This window comes from Ranitomeya variabilis, chromosome 3, assembly GCF_051348905.1.
Source record: "Ranitomeya variabilis isolate aRanVar5 chromosome 3, aRanVar5.hap1, whole genome shotgun sequence".
Taxonomy (NCBI): Eukaryota; Metazoa; Chordata; class Amphibia; order Anura; family Dendrobatidae; genus Ranitomeya; species Ranitomeya variabilis.
Genome location: NC_135234.1, coordinates 337575240 through 337591791, shown reverse-complemented (window position 1 = coordinate 337591791; position 16552 = coordinate 337575240). Strand labels below are relative to the sequence as shown.

Below are 16552 nucleotides of genomic sequence, written 5' to 3'. Positions count from 1 at the left end.
CAGATGTTACAGTATAGTGGACAGAATTTTAAGAAATCCCATGACTACTATGCATCCAGAGACGCCCGTGGAGATGGACACGCGGTGTGTCGTCCCAGGCCACTGCATGTCAATTTCTCTTGCGGATACGCGAGCGTCTGCAAGAGAAATTTCAACCATAGAATGTATTGGACGCTGTGAATCTGCACAGTTCTGCGGACACATGCAGATTCACCTGCGTTCAATAGCCGGCATCGCTTTGGACGCAGCAGACATGCATTGCGGCCAAAGCGCTGCCAATTTCTGATAGTCTGCACATACCCTGAGAAATACATTTTTAGTCCACAAACACAAAATTAATCATATGTGTTTTTAACATTGCCAAATAAAATGTACAAAATATGTGCCATGTCACAGAAGCAGAAGAGGGCACAAGTTAGGCCATATCTCTTGCATATGCACAAAAACAAAAAAAAATTCCCTCATTTTAAAAAGGGAACCCGACAGCCGATTTATGGTATCAGAACGATGGCCAACATGACGGACACTGGCTGTGTGACTGCAGCCAAGTAGGTTATAATAAAAGGAGCACTCCCATCAAAGTAGTTCCTCTTAATATATTGCAGCCATCATATTATATATCACTGTATTTACAGTTGCTCATTTTGCCTTTCTACCCAGTCAAATTATTCTCTTTTCTCTGCTCTATGTAGAAACAGGAAATCTCTTGTCCCTGCATTTATGATTCCCCTCTTCAAGGCCTGCCCCAGTTGCTCAGCTCCTTTCCCTGCGATAGACTTGTGCAGTGACTCATGACTTGTGCAGATATAACGGACCTCCTATTTCTACATAGAGCTTAGAAGGATTCCGCTACTCAGTTTTTTTAATTGCATGAGGTCATAGACCTAATGGAAAAGAGAAGAATTAGCTGGGAAGAATTTAGGCAAAATGAGCAATTTTACATACAAGCGCTAAATAATATGACGACTATAATATACTAAGAGAATACAAAGTTTGATGGGCACACACATACTCTTATGCACTAAACTATTGCGGAAAAAAGGGACGGACGGGGTGGAGAAATTACCAGGATACGCCGCCCATCTGACCGGCAACAACTCATTTTAATATCCCGCCAAATTGAGGTGACAGGGTCCCTTTAATTAAAGGAGCAGCAGCGTTTTTATCGGACGCTTCTATAGACTCTTCATCTGGCAGCTAGAACAGCGAGCTTAACCAATACAGCTCGCAGAGCTCTATGGTTGAATTATTGGAAGGGTGATGCCCAATCCAGATCTAAACTCTGCTCCATACCCTGTGAGGGCGAGTACTTCTTTGGAAAAGTATAAGATGATATCCTGACTAAAGCGGGAGAAAGGTAAAAAGGGTTTCCTAATCCATTCATTCCTTCCTACAGAAGAGCATTCAGGAAGCCGACATTTAGCAGAAAATAGGACTATAAGGACTGATGGAACAATAAAGATTTCAGGCAGAAGGGAAACCTCTTTAACAGACGTCCCTTCAAGCTGGCAGATAGATTCCGCTTTTCCTGTAGGAGGCAGATTGCTTCATTTCGGTCATCAATGGAGGAAAATATCTCTTAACTCTTGGGCCATTAACATCAGGCCTATCCAGAGACTTTGTCAGGAGACCTCCGGACTCCTCCTTATTGACTTCCTTAAAATCCCAAACACAACAGGAAGCATTAGGGTACGTGCACACGTTGCGGATTCTGCTGCGGATTTTTCCGCAGCGGATTTGGAAAATCCGCAGTGCAAAACCACTGCAGTTTTCACTGCGGATTTTATCGCGGTTTCTTCTGTGGGTTTTCAACTGCACTTTCCTATTGGTGCATGTTGAAAACCGCTGCGGAATCCACAGAAAGAATTGACATGCTGCGGAAAATAATCCGCTGCGTTTCCGTGCAGATTTTTCCGCAGCATGTGCACAGTGGTTTTTTTCCCCCATAGGTTTACATGGTACTGTAAACTTTGGGAAAACTGCTGCGGATCCGCAGCGTCAAATCCGCTGCGGATCCGCAGCAAAATCCGCAGCAAAATCCGCAGCGTGTGCACATACCCTTAGAGATGGTAATTAAGAACCTTTTATCTAAACAGGTGTTAGTTGAAGTCCCGGCACACCAAAGAGGGAAAGGGTTTTACTCTCCCTTGTTTCTAATTCCCAAACCTGATGATTCATTCCAAACCATATTTAAGCTAAGAAAATTAAATACCTTTCTAAGAACTAAAACCTTTAAAATGGAATCTGTACGTTCAGCCATAAAAGTGTTATTTCCCGGTTGTTATATGGCGGTATTAGATCTTAAAGATGCGTACTATCATCTGCCCATACATAAATCACATCAGTTTCTTCGGGTAGCTGTCACAATGGTGGGGTCATATACGTCATCTACATGTCAAAGCTATGCCCTTTGATTTATCTATGGCACCCCGCGTGTTTACTAAATTAATGTTGGAGGTAATGTCGTATTTACGGGTTAAAGATACCTCAATTATTCCATACCTAGATGACCACTTAATAGTAGGCAATTCTTCCCTTCAATTTGAACAAAGACTGGGGGATATAGTTTCTTCCTTACAGGCGCTTGGCTAGTTGATTAATTGGGAAAAATCTAGACTACAGACTGTCACCTGCCAGATGTTCCTAGGCCTTCATCTGGACCCCGAGTCAGAAATGTCTGCTTCCTGATGCAAAAAAGTCAGCTATAATTAATAAAGTAGGCCAAGCAATTAGTAATCGTAGTATGTCTTTAAGGAAAGGCATGTCTTTACTGGGTTCATTAACCTCTTGTATTCCCGCAGTACAAGTCTAACCTCTACTGTTGGAAAAATATTTGAAGGGTTTCTGAAGGATGTTATTCTGGATTATCTCAATGAGAATAACTGTTTAACTCCATATCAGCAAGGGTTTATGAGAAATCGCTCCTGTCAAACCAATCTAATCAGTTTTTATGAAGAGGTAAGCTACAGGCTGGACCACGGTGAGTCATTGGACGTGGTATATCTTGATTTTTCCAAAGCGTTTGATACCGTGCCGCACAAGAGGTTGGTACACAAAATGAGAATGCTTGGTCTGGGGGAAAATGTGTGTAAATGGGTTAGTAACTGGCTTAGTGATAGAAAGCAGAGGGTGGTTATAAATGGTATAGTCTCTAACTGGGTCGCTGTGACCAGTGGGGTACCGCAGGGGTCGGTATTGGGACCTGTTCTCTTCAACATATTCATTAATGATCTGGTAGAAGGTTTACACAGTAAAATATTGATATTTGCAGATGATACAAAACTATGTAAAGCAGTTAATACAAGAGAAGATAGTATTCTGCTACAGATGGATCTGGATAAGTTGGAAACTTGGGCTGAAAGGTGGCAGATGAGGTTTAACAATGATAAATGTAAGGTTATACACATGGGAAGAAGGAATCAATATCACCATTACACACTGAATGGGAAACCACTGGGTAAATCTGACAGGGAGAAGGACTTGGGGATCCTAGTTAATGATAAACTTACCTGGAGCAGCCAGTGCCAGGCAGCAGCTGCCAAGGCAAACAGGATCATGGGGTGCATTAAAAGAGGTCTGGATACACATGATGAGAGCATTTTACTGCCTCTGTACAAATCCCTATGTAGACCGCACATGGAGTACTGTGTCCAGTTTTGGGCACCGGTGCCCAGGAAGGATATAATGGAACTAGAGAGAGTACAAAGGAGGGCAACAAAATTAATAAAGGGGATGGGAGAACTACAATACCCAGATAGATTAGCGAAATTAGGATTATTTAGTCTAGAAAAAAAGACGACTGAGGGGCGATCTAATAACCATGTATAAGTATATAAGGGGACAATACAAATATCTCGCTGAGGATCTGTTTATACCAAGGAAGGTGACGGGCACAAGGGGCATTCTTTGCATCTGGAGGAGAGAAGGTTTTTCCACCAACATAGAAGAGGATTCTTTACTGTTAGGGCAGTGAGAATCTGGAATTGCTTGCCTGAGGAGGTGGTGATGGCGAACTCAGTCGAGGGGTTCAAGAGAGGCCTGGATGTCTTCCTGGAGCAGAACAATATTGTATCATACAATTATTAGGTTCTGTAGAAGGACGTAGATCTGGGGATTTATTATGATGGAATATAGGCTGAACTGGATGGACAAATGTCTTTTTTCGGCCTTACTAACTATGTTACTATGTTACAATGGGCTCAGCTGCATACTAGGAAGTTACAGAAATTTATATTACAGGAAGATAGCACGCTACAGGGACAATTGGATCGTTCACTATTCCTGCCATCAGATATAGTCCAATCCCTTAGATGGTGGTTAAACCCGAATAATCTCTCGGACGGGGTACCTTGGGTGGTGGTTCCCTCAAACAATCACCACAGACGCTAGTCTATTTGGCTGGGGCACACATTTTAGGGATGAAATAGTCCAGGGCCGGTGGTCTAGAGCAGAGACTAGTGCCTCTTCTAATGTGAAGGAATTGAAGGCGATATATTATGCCGTTTTTAGCTTTCTTCCGCAGCTACAAGACTCTCATACAAGAATTCAGTCTGACAACATGACCTCAGTAGCTTACATAAACCATCAAGGAGGTACGCAATCAAACACCCTCATGACCATTACAGCAGACATTATGGATCTAGCCGAGAAATAGCTCGTCTCTATCAGCCATACAAGTCAGGGGCGTAGACAACACCCGAGCAGATATTCTCAGCCACCACACCCTACACCAGGGGGAGTGGGTGCTCAGCAGACGGATCTTCAGGATGATAACTGCCAAATGGGGGATACCTCAAATACACTTGTTTGCAACAAGAGAAAACAGGCAGCTCAAAACATTTGCATCATTGTACAGGCGAGACAATCCAGACAATCGATGCCCTGCGGATACCATGGACATTCAATCTGGCTTATGCCTTTCCCCAATGGAATCTTCTTCCTGTAGTCATCAGGAAGATAAGAGAAGAAGGGGCAAGGGTATACTTTTGATCTCCGTTTTGGCCAAAAAGGCCATGGTTCTCGTGACTAAAAAGCAATGTCGGTGTCCGACCCTTGGATTCTTCCAGAGATCTACTCTCACAAGGCCACTTCTTCCACCCTCAGGTCAAAGGTCTGAACCTGACGGCATGGAATTTGAGAGGCAATTCTTAAGGCTTAGAGGTTTTTCCGATGGATTAATACCCTCTTAAAAAGCAGAAAACCATCCACAACAAAGATTTACACTAAAGTATGGAATTTTTTTTTTAGAGATTTATACTTAAGATGTAGCTGCTGAAATTCCTATATATCCTATATTAGAGTTCCTGCAAAAAGGATGTGAATTAGGGCTTTCAGTGAACACCCTAAAGGTTCAAATTTCAGCTCTAGGGGCCCTTTATAATCATGATGTTGCAGGTAATAGATGGGTATCTCGTTTATATCTGCTTGCCAGCGTTCAGACCCCGTCCATGTACCACAGGTCCCACCATAGGATTTATATTTAGTTCTGGATGCCTTAACAGAGAGCCCATTTGAGCCTCTCCCTTTAGCCTCAATGAAATATGTCTCCTTAAAAACTATATTATTAGTAGCTTTAGTGTTCGCTAGGAGAGTAAGTGATCTTCAAGCTTTATCGATCGATCCTCCTTTTTTGACAATATTTCTTGACAGGATAGTGTTAAAAATAGACCCATCATATCTTCCCAAAGTGGCTACTACATTTCATAGGTCGCAAGAAATCTTCCTGCCTACATTTCATGAAAATCCTTTGACACCAGAGGAAGAGAAACTTCATACCCTGGACATAAAGACGGCTGTTCTGGCCTACCTGGATAGGACTGAGGCCTGGAGGCAGGGCAGGGCTCTCGGTGTCATTTCTGGGAAATAGGAAGGGTTCCAAGGTCACGAAAAGTACGTTGTCTCGCTGGATTAGAGATGCGATAATATTGGCTTATAAGGCCAGAGGAAGAGTTCCACCAGATAATGTGGGAGCAAACACTGCAAGGGCTATATCTGCTTCCTGGGCCGAAAGGGCGGACGTTCCAGTAGATCTCATATGTAAGGCCGCAACCTGGTCGTCGCCTTCCACCTTTTACAGACACTATAGACTAGATCTGTCTTCTTCATCTGATTTAGCTTTTGGAGTATCAGTTTTTGACACGGTGGTCCCACCCAGTTGAATGTCTCTGTAAATCTCTCAATGGGTGCTTTCGTGGTTAAGAGAAAAAAAACGGATTACTTACCGGTAATGCTCTTTTATAGAGCCCACGACAGCACCCACTCACATCCCTCCCTTATTATAGTGGCACGTGGTACTTTCGTGGTGAAAGGTCAATTGTATATTGTAGAGGCTGTACATAATGTAAAATTGTAGATATGTATATATTTTATTATGGAGTATATTAACTAACACCTGGTGGCGGATCCTCCTATTCACTGTAATACTACTGAGGAGTCTTTTATCTCTCTGTAGGTTTCCTGTTCCTAGGGGCGGATCCCCTCTCTCAGTGGGTGCTGTCGTTGGCTCTATAAAAAAGCATTACCGGTAAGTAATCCTTTTTTTAAAGGTGCGCGACATGAAAATCTTACCATATGTCAGTAACAACTCATCCAATCCATAAAGGCAAAGAAATCAAACCACAGATGTCCATAAATTAAATTCTGTGTAATAAAGAGAAACGACCCCAGGAAAAAGTATTGAACAAGGTTACTGAAATTTATTTAACCCCCTTCAACTTCAGTAAAAAAAGAACTCACAGAAAGTCAGATTCGTTGGGAATAATAATCAAAAGTATACTCAAAGAAAAATCTAAAATATTTAAAAAATACCTTTTATTATTAAATCTATCTAAAAACTGGTGAACACAAAACCATCACCATAGAAAAACAATATTTTATAGAAAAGACCTTAGGGGGTGCCTGACCCTAAAGGCCTAGCACTCTTTTGCACCCTGCCAGCAGGGGAGGTTGGCACCCTTGATCCTGCGCAGTGGCACCCCCGCTCACCGTAAGCTATCCCTTCTATTTTTATAATCCCTATAGGGAAGGGGTAGAAAGACAGGAGCGCTATAATAATGTGGTTGACTAAATCAGGATGTTATGGGCCAAGGGATATGAATAACCCTTCGTTCTGACACTGCCTTAAAGCGGGGGTTGGCACCCTAAATTATTCACGATATGTGGCGCCCCCACTCCTCGATGGCTTTCCCAATGCTGACCCTAATAGAAAAGCTTTCAAAAGGGACTATGAAAAAAAGTGCTTGAGTGCTGAAATAATGTAGCAAAAAATAGTGGCCAGAAAAGTGGGCTTATGGTTGTTATGTATTCACAGTGCAATAGTATTAACAAACTATTCTCTTATAATACAGTAATATATATTAAATCACACAAAAATCCATAACGAGGATGAAAAGAACTGACCCCTGTTAAAGGGTTCCAATCCAAGAGAATCCAATGATTAATATAAAAAAAAAAAAAAAAAACATGCCCCAAAGATCCAATGTGCTACACAACATGAATATAGGATAGGACTCGACGCATTTCCCCTCTACACGAGGTTCATCAGGAGTAAATATACATCTTGTTAATGGCTGCTACTTAGCTTAGATGTTATCAGATGTCCATAGCGATAGGGTAACAAGCACACAGGGTAGGTACCCTCCAGAAACGTGCTGTTTGGGCACATGGCAGAGCTCGTAAGGGAAGGAGCGCGATTTGGAATGCAGACTGATAGAATGGTCTGCGGGCGTCACGTTGCGTTGGCAGAGCCCCTGATGTACCTAAACAGTAGAAACCCCCAACAAGTGACCCCATATTGGTAACTAGACCCCCCAAGGAACTTATCTAGATGTGTTGTGAGAACTTTGAACCCCCAAGTATTTCACTAAAGTTTATAACGCAGAGCCGTGAAAATAAAAAATCATGTTTTATTTCCACAAAAATGATTTCTTAGCCCCCAAATTTTTATTTTCACAAGGGTAACAGGAGAATTTGGACTGCAAAAATTAGTCCTGAGTACGCTGATACCCCACACCCCTAACCCTAATCCCAACTCTAACTCTAACCCCAATCGTAAACGTAATCCAAACCCTAACTCCAACTTTAGCCCCAACCCTAATGGGAAATGGAAATTTAAAAAAAAAAAAAAAAAAAAAAAAGTACTTATGTTATTATTTTTCCCTAACTAAGGGGGTGATAAAGGGGGGTATGGCTTACTATTTATAGCGGGTTTTTATGTTTGGCTGCTGTTACACTAAAAGATGCTTTTTATTGCAAAAAATAGTTTTTGCATCACATTTTTAAGTAATAATTTATCCATATTTTGGCCCACAGTGTCATGTGAGGTCTTGTTTTTTGCGGGACGAGTTGACGTTTCTATTGGTACCATTTTCGGGAACATGACATTTTTTGATCGCTTTTTATTCCGATTTTTGAGAGGCAGAATGAACAAAAACCAGCAATTCCTGTATTTCTTTTAAGGGGGGCATTTATACCGTTCCACGTTTGGTAAAATTGAGAAGGCAGTTTTATTCTTCAAGTCAGTACGATTACAGCGATACCGCATTTATATCATTTTTTATGTTTTGGCGCTTTTACACAATAAAAACTATTTTATCTAAAAAAAGAATTGTTTTTGTATCGCTTTATTCTGAGGGCTATAACTTTTTTATTTTTCTGCTGATGGAGCTGTATGGCAGCTTTTTTTTTTGCGGGACAAGATGACGTTTTCAGTGGTACAATGTTTATTTATATCAGTCTTTCTTATCGTGTTTTATTGCACTTTTTGTTCAGCAGTGTGATGATAAAGCATTATTTTTTGCTTTTTTTACGGTGTTCACTGAAGGGGTTAACTAGTGGGATAGTTTTATAGAGCAGGTCGTTACGAACGCAGCGATACCAAATATGTGTACTATTGGTTTTTTATTTACATAAATAAATGGATTTATTGGAAAAATATTTTTTCTTTATATTTTTTAAACATTCTGATTTTTTTTTTAAACTTTTTAACATTGTCTCAGGTTGGGACATTACTACATAAAGTCAGATTGTTGATCTGACTCTTTGCATAGTACTGTGTCAGATCAGCGATTTGACAGGCAGTGTAGGAGGCTTGCCAGCACTGGCGCCGACAAGCCACCTCAGTGAAGGACCCCACGGCCATTTTGGATCCGGGGTCTCCATGGAGACCACCGGAACAACGCGATCGCATCGCGTTCTGGTAGGAGAGCACAGGGAGCTCCCTCCCTGCACGATTGTTCTCTATGCCGGTCACTACTAACAGCGGCATCAGAGGGGTTAAATGCCCACAATTAGCGCTAGAACCACCCGCACGCGATCACCTGGCGCTCACCCTGAGACCGTGCGATCGTGCTGCCTTACTAGCACTGCGGTTGTTCCCGCAGAGCAGTGCTAGCACAGCGCATGTCAGGAAGGGGTTAATACTTCCTAAACAAAAAGCCTTTGTTGGTGATGACAGCTTTAAGACAACCCCATTTTCCATACAAACAATCTTCAAATCCTGAAGGTCCTGCGGTCTTCCATGAACTCTGAGCTTTAGTTCCTTCCATTAATTTCCTATTGGATTCAGGTCATGTTATTGGCTGGGCCATTCTAGTGGCTTTATTTTCTATCTGAAACTAATAGGGTTTCCTTGGCTATGGATTTGGGATCATTGTCTTGCTGAAATGTCTACCCCTCACATCATCATCCTGGTAGATGGCAGATTTTCTATTAATAAGGTCTCGGTACATTTGCCCATTCTTCTTTCAATCATGTTAAGTTTGCTGAAAAACAGTCCGGCACCATAATGTTCCCACTTCCAAATTTCACTGTTGGTATGGTATTGTAACATGGTGTGTATTATGGCAGCCAAAGAGATCTTGGTCTCAACTGACCAGACTATATTTTACCCATCATGAGATGTCTCCTGTGCAGCACTTTGGTAATGAGACACCATTTTATAGGACATCAGTTGAACCAGCTGATATTTTTCACTAAATGGCAGGATTGCTTTCTAATCACTGATAGAGTTCAGCAAATGTCATGACTTTCCATGGCTTTTTGCACCTCACTTTCTTCATGTGTTCAATACTTTTTTTGTGTCACTTATTATTACACAACTTAATTTATGGACATCTGTAGTTTGATGCCTTTCCCTGTGTGGATTGGTCGACTCGTTACTTACAACTGGCGAGAATTTCATGTCGATAGCACCATTAGAAATATATTTACTTAGAAAATTGGTGACGTGTTTAATTCTTATTTCACCTGCTGGCTGTAATTAAATACACACCCTTCTTGTAAAGCCTGAAACATGAGTGACTTATCAATTAAAATCAGGAGGCAGGCAGCGGGCAGGGAATAGGTCAACAGGCAGGAAAGCTGAAAGAGCAAAAGCCACCATGCTGCACTTATAACTCATCAGTATACAAATTCAACTATGGATTTCTCTAAAAAGCAAAACAGATTTCTACAAAGGAAGGTAAAGCTTCAATCCACATTAAAGCACCTTTCTACACATACCATTAGTTTGGGATCCAGAATTCGGATGACAGGTTCTCTTTAATGAGCTTTCTAATAAATTGCATTAAATTGTCTCATGAATTCCTTCTACATGACAACAGAAATAGGTCCAGCACTGGCAGGCTCAAGCTTTCCAAATATCAAATGTGTATGATACATTTCGGTTATTCAGTAATAGTTAAAAAATCAGGGATTTTTAAGTTTATTTATTTATTTAGTAAACTGCCAGGGGTTCCAGGAGATGGACTTAAGGTACCGTCACACTCAGCGACGCTGCAGCGATATAGACAACGAGCCGATCACTGCAGCGTCGCTGTTTAGGTCGCTGTAGAGATGCCAAACACAGCAGCTCCAGAACGATGCAGGAGCGATCCTGTGACGTAACGGTGACTTATTTATCGTTCTCACAGGTCGTTAGCTCCATGTAAAACATTGCTGGCGTCGTTGCTTTTGATGTCAAACATGACGATACACGCCGATCTGACGACCAAATAAAGTTCTGGACTTCTAGCTCCGACCAGCGATATCACAGCGGGATCCAGATCGCTGCTGCGTGTCAAACACAACGAGATCGCTAACCAGGATGCTGCAACGTCACGGATCGTTGTCGGTCTCGTTGTAAAGTTGCTGAGTGTGAAGGTACCTTTAGGCTACTTTCACACTAGCGTCGGTACAGAGCCGTCGCGCTGCGTCGGCCCGACGCATACTGTGAAGAAAATGCCCGACGTTGGCAGCGGAAGCAGTCTTAAGACGCTTCCGCTGCTTCATTGTAAGGTACGGGGAGGAGGGGACGGAGTCTCGGCCACGCATGCGCGCTCGAAAATGGAGCGCTCGAAAATGGCGGTCCCGACGCACAAAAAAACGTTACATGTAACTTTTTTTGTGGCGGCGGTGCGCCAAAACACGACACAACCGTCGCACGACGGTTGCAACATGTGGCACTGCGTCGCAATGCGTCAGTAATGTTAGTCTATGGGGAAAAAAACGCATCCTGTAGACAACTTTGCAGGATGCGTTTTTCGCCACAACGACGCATTGCGAGGTGCAGTGCACGACGCTAGTGTGAAAGTAGCCTTAAAGTGAACCTGTCAGAAGGATTGTGCACCATAACCTACAGACAGTGTCAGGTCGGCACCGTTATACTGATTACAATGATACCTTGGGTGATGAAATCCATCCTGAGGTTGTTCTTTATTTTCAGTTTTGAGTTAATGATATGCTCGTGCTCTGGGGCGGCCTGTGGGGGCTTCATGTGGTGCTCTGATTAGGTATTCATCAGTATGGATTCTGAAAGGTCACTGATCCCTCACTGACCTACCCCCTAGTTTACATAGTGAATATTACATATATTTCTTGGAGAAAAAAAATCCCCTTCTGCAGTCAGGCAGCGCACCATGATCGCATCCATAATGTGCATTTAATTATAAGTTTTGATGGTATAAATTAAAAAAAAAAAAAAAAGTTTGAAAATGTTGAAAATGGCGTCGGCCCAGGAGCAGCTGTCAGCAGCACCATCTTGGAAGAAGCAATTTTTATTTTTTATTTTTTTTTTATCTAGCAAGATGGAGCCGCCAGCGCTTGCGTAAAACACCAATATTTCATGGTCAAAGTATGAACTGCTATTACGAAACTGACTGCAAGCATCCTTTAACATCCCTACTTAGGAGAATGCAACCAAGGCTTAGCCAACAGCTCAAGATAGACCAATAATTCTATGATTTGGAGTTTGTTGCCAAAGGTAGCGGCCACCTCTGCAGTCTATGAATTTGCAAGCCTTTTGCTACACAACTATTAAGTACTGCTCTGAAGATGTCAGTTCGCAAGATCCAGATAGCTTCAATGCCCCTGAACTCCTCAGTTGCCTTTATTAGCAGCATCTGAGATCGCAATGTGCAGGCCAGCAGATCCATCATGTCAAGAGTCCGAACTGTAAATCATCAAATGCTGGCAAGAAGGCAGCTTAGAGGCAGGGGAGACCCAGAGACAGCCTCTGAAACAAGTAGTTTATCTTCAAAGCACTGATGCAACACACCTAGCATGCATATTAGGTTATTAATACATTGTCACTACTCTTATAGTGTGTGGTATAAATCTATACACTGCTCAACAGTGAAATCGCAGTTGTGAAAGTTAAGGAAATCACAGGATGAAATGGCATATTAATGATATGCAGATGAAACACCTCGACTAACTAGAAAAGAAACAATAGTCAGCTCACCTGCTATCCGGATTACTCCTCATTCCTTCCCGCATGGAAAATGGTTGAGCAACCAGTCCAATGTGCAAGAAAACAGAAGAATTCCAGCGGGAAACAGGGATCTTATTAAAAGTCCAACATTTATTGTGCAAAAATTAAAGTATAACCGCCAACGCGTTTCGACATAGGTCTTACTCATGGCATGAGTAACGTGTCATGGCATGTCAAGACGAGTTGGCGGTTGCTGTGCCTAAACGCAAATATGTGCATGGTGTTGTAGCAGCTAGACTTATATTTTTTGTGGTGTACCTTATGGGTTATATTTTAATAAATATTGCATTTTCTTGCATTCGGTGGGCACGTCAAAACGACGCACGCAGACACATCCGCATACAAAGCATGTCCCTGCGTACCCAATGTTAAAGATAGGTAGGCAGGACGCACGTGGAAGTACGCAGAGTTTAAGGAAAGAAGTCCGCAGCACCACGCTGCAGACTCAAACGCTAATGTGAACTTAGCCTTACACACCTTTGCATGTCATCACTGAGGGTATTAATGGCCGTCTTGAAAAATATTCTGCCATGCGGATTGCACATAGACACGCAAATAGTCAAGAGCTGTTGCTGGTAGCTCCCTTTGCGATTGCTGACTAAGCACGTCCTAAATATGCTTGATGGGAGACAAGTCAGGAGATTCTGCAGGGCAAGGTTGAACATTTAGGCCACACAGTAACATCAGCAACATGAGGTCTGACGTGCTGAAAACGGCTCTTGGGACACTTTGGAGAAATGGCCATACCACTGGTTCCGTCACCAAATTAATGTAACGTGGAGCTGTTAAGGTAGTATGAAGCCTACAGGAGTCCATGCAGCACACAAAAGGTCCTCCCACACCATAATCCTGGGAATAGCACTAGTGTGAAGCTTCCCAGTCTTGGACACAATTATATGTAAAGACTAGTTTGGGAACAACATGGGCAATGCTATGTAGAGGCCTTCATAAGAACACGTGAACGAGGAACTGTTTTTTTAAAGTCATATCGCCAGGTCACATGTTACTTTCACTACTGCAAGAAGCTTTCATGGTCTTAGAATGCTCCAGTTTTATCATTCAATGTGCACATCTGTGAGGTCAATAGGGAGCAATTCCAAAGGAAGCTGCCAGCAGTAGATCTTGATGATTTGCATGCCCAAGTGCATTCAGTGTCAGTACATTTCTCAGACAACCATTAATAACAATAACATGCCAAGGTGTGTAAGTGCATGTATTTGTGTGTGTGGCGCCCATGCTCCATTCATGGAGATGTTTTGAAAATACTGTTTCCATCTTTTTATCATTTACATGTCTATCAAATCTGAGATTATATAACGCCACGACTTTTCCTCATTGGTATTGCAATGTTGAGAAGTGTAGATATTTTTCTCGCTCCAAACCAATATCTTTACCATTATACATTCAACTACCGTAAACTGATACAATATGAATACAGGAAAAACTTGGCTATGGGAGCCAATAAAGGGAATATTTTGTTAAACTTACCAAGTTTTACAGGTTTTTCATTGTAGGTACCTTCCAAAATGTGCTTTTCCTACCCTGTGACAGAGGCATTTGGCCCACATCCAACATCCCTAGAGAGGTTTGTGTTCACTCAGTAAAAGGTTAGATGTGCAAGGCTCCAGTTACTTAATTAACCCTCAACATTCGTACCTTTTGCAACATACATGACATTTAATCTCAGACCATAAAAAAAAAGCAAAAGCTAAAATTTCTACTGACAGGTCTGATATTCTTCAAGCACTTTAGAGCCGGGTCTGTGAGTGTCTTTACAGCCTTTAGCTTTCATTTTACTAATACAATTAACAATAGCTGAAATATGTCGCTTTCTGCAAGACCTGTTATACTTTCAGACTGGTGAAAGAAAGTCCCTGCAATTGGGGACTGAACTTGTCAGGGAACGCAGCTGCAGGGGGGGGATGGGGTGCTAACATATGGACTGTCAATAGGAGCTGCTCTATGGACTGAATACATCCCTGGCTCATGCACTTGTGGTCTTTGCTGACTAGTGTGAATTCACAAGCGGCAGGTACACAACTGATGGCCTGTGCAATGCTTTTACTAAAGCCTGACTAGGCAAATACTGTCTATTGCTGCACATGTATTTTCAGGGAATAACATTTGATGTTATAGTCAGTAATTAAAAAAATAAAATAAAATAAAAAAAAATGATGAAGACCAGTGGTGCACATCCCAGAAATAGTTTTTCTAGATTTCTGGCTGCACAGGTCACATTTTCTTATTACACATGGGGTGAACCTAAACTCCGAGCAGAAAGCCCAGCAGACTTCAATGATCACACATTTCCTGATTGGTTGCCATACTCTGTACTGAGTGTTGCTACATATTATTATGCGGTTCTTCTTCACACTTGTCCACATCACAGCTGGGATTGAGTAGCATGCAGCCCCCATCACAGGGTAGAAAGACACCTTTAACGTAGAAGGCAAAATGAAGACATGCCAGTGACAAGGCGCTGTGCAGATGTGGCCACATGGGCTGATCATTGGCTAGACCACCAAGTCTCTGCTGTCCCAGAATCCACAGCCATGACACAGGGGATAGATGAGGCTGCTAAGCACTGCTCCACAACACAGCCCCCTCCAGCAATCCATGTGGCCACATGGGCTGATCATTGGCTAGACCACCAAGTCTCTGCTGTCCCAGAATCCACAGCCATGACACAGGGGATAGATGAGGCTGCTAAGCACTGCTCCACAACACAGCCTCCTCCAGCAATCCATGTGGCCACATGGGCTGATCATTGGCTAGACCACCAAGTCTCTGCTGTCCCAGAATCCACAGCCATGACACAGGGGATAGATGAGGCTGCTAAGCACTGCTCCACAACACAGCCTCCTCCAGCAATCCATGTGGCCACATGGGCTGATCATTGGCTAGACCACCAAGTCTCTGCTGTCCCAGAATCCACAGCCATGACACAGGGGATAGATGAGGCTGCTAAGCACTGCTCCACAACACAGCCCCCTCCAGCAATCCATGTGGCCACATGGGCTGATCATTGGCTAGACCACCAAGTCTCTGCTGTCCCAGAATCCACAGCCATGACACAGGGGACAGATGAGGCTGCTAGCACTGCTCCACAACACAGCTCTCCTCACAGCACTATCTGATGCCAGCCTCCATCATGTGCAGGGCTGACACAAACTTCTGAGAAGAACTCCAGCCTGCAAGTTCTATCCTGGCCAGTGCACCTGTTCCAATCCCGCGGACCCCACATCCCTTGTAAGGCCATTGTTTACCCCACCCCCTCCTAATTAGCATCTCTTTAGGGGCTTCATTACCGTTACTTGCAGAGCCTCTTTTCCCTCCTCCTTTACACTGCAGCACTCCCTCTCCTCTGGTAGCGCCCCGGCCATTGCTCACCTGGTGTAGAAGGTCCAGCTTCCATCCCATCCACCCAGCTTGTGCTCAGCCCCTCTGCACAAGGTTGGATGGTCCCTAGCTGCAGCTGCTGCCTCTGTTCCCTAATCCCTAAGCCTCCAGCATGCCCACGCAAGCGCAGCTGAGCCCCCGCCGAGCAGCCAATCACTGAGCCTGGCATTTTTTTTTCCAGCAACCAACTTTATTGAGAAGCACACGCGCGGACAAGGCTTCTATGTGTGTTTTCTGCTGTCTGCTCGCTCTTGCCTGTCGGGGAGCGGACGTTTATGTGCGCAGATGCGTTTTCTGCTGGCATTGGAAACCCACAAGTCTCCAGTGGTAGAAGAATCCTTTAGAAAAATGATTGTAATTACTGATGGTGCACACACACAGGACCACCAAGCGGTGATACGGAGT

General features: G+C 43.1%; 1 protein-coding gene across 1 annotated transcript in view; it reads right to left on the bottom strand.

The window, feature by feature from the left end:
* Positions 1-16305, bottom strand: part of LOC143815970 (protein argonaute-1) — a 97342-nt gene extending 81037 nt beyond the window's left edge. Inside the window, exon 1 of the mRNA XM_077295817.1 lies at positions 16139-16305. Coding sequence (XP_077151932.1) covers positions 16139-16163 — 25 coding nt within the window. The 5' untranslated portion in view covers positions 16164-16305. The remainder of the gene's footprint in view (positions 1-16138) is intronic.
* Between the last annotated feature and the right edge of the window lie 247 nt (positions 16306-16552).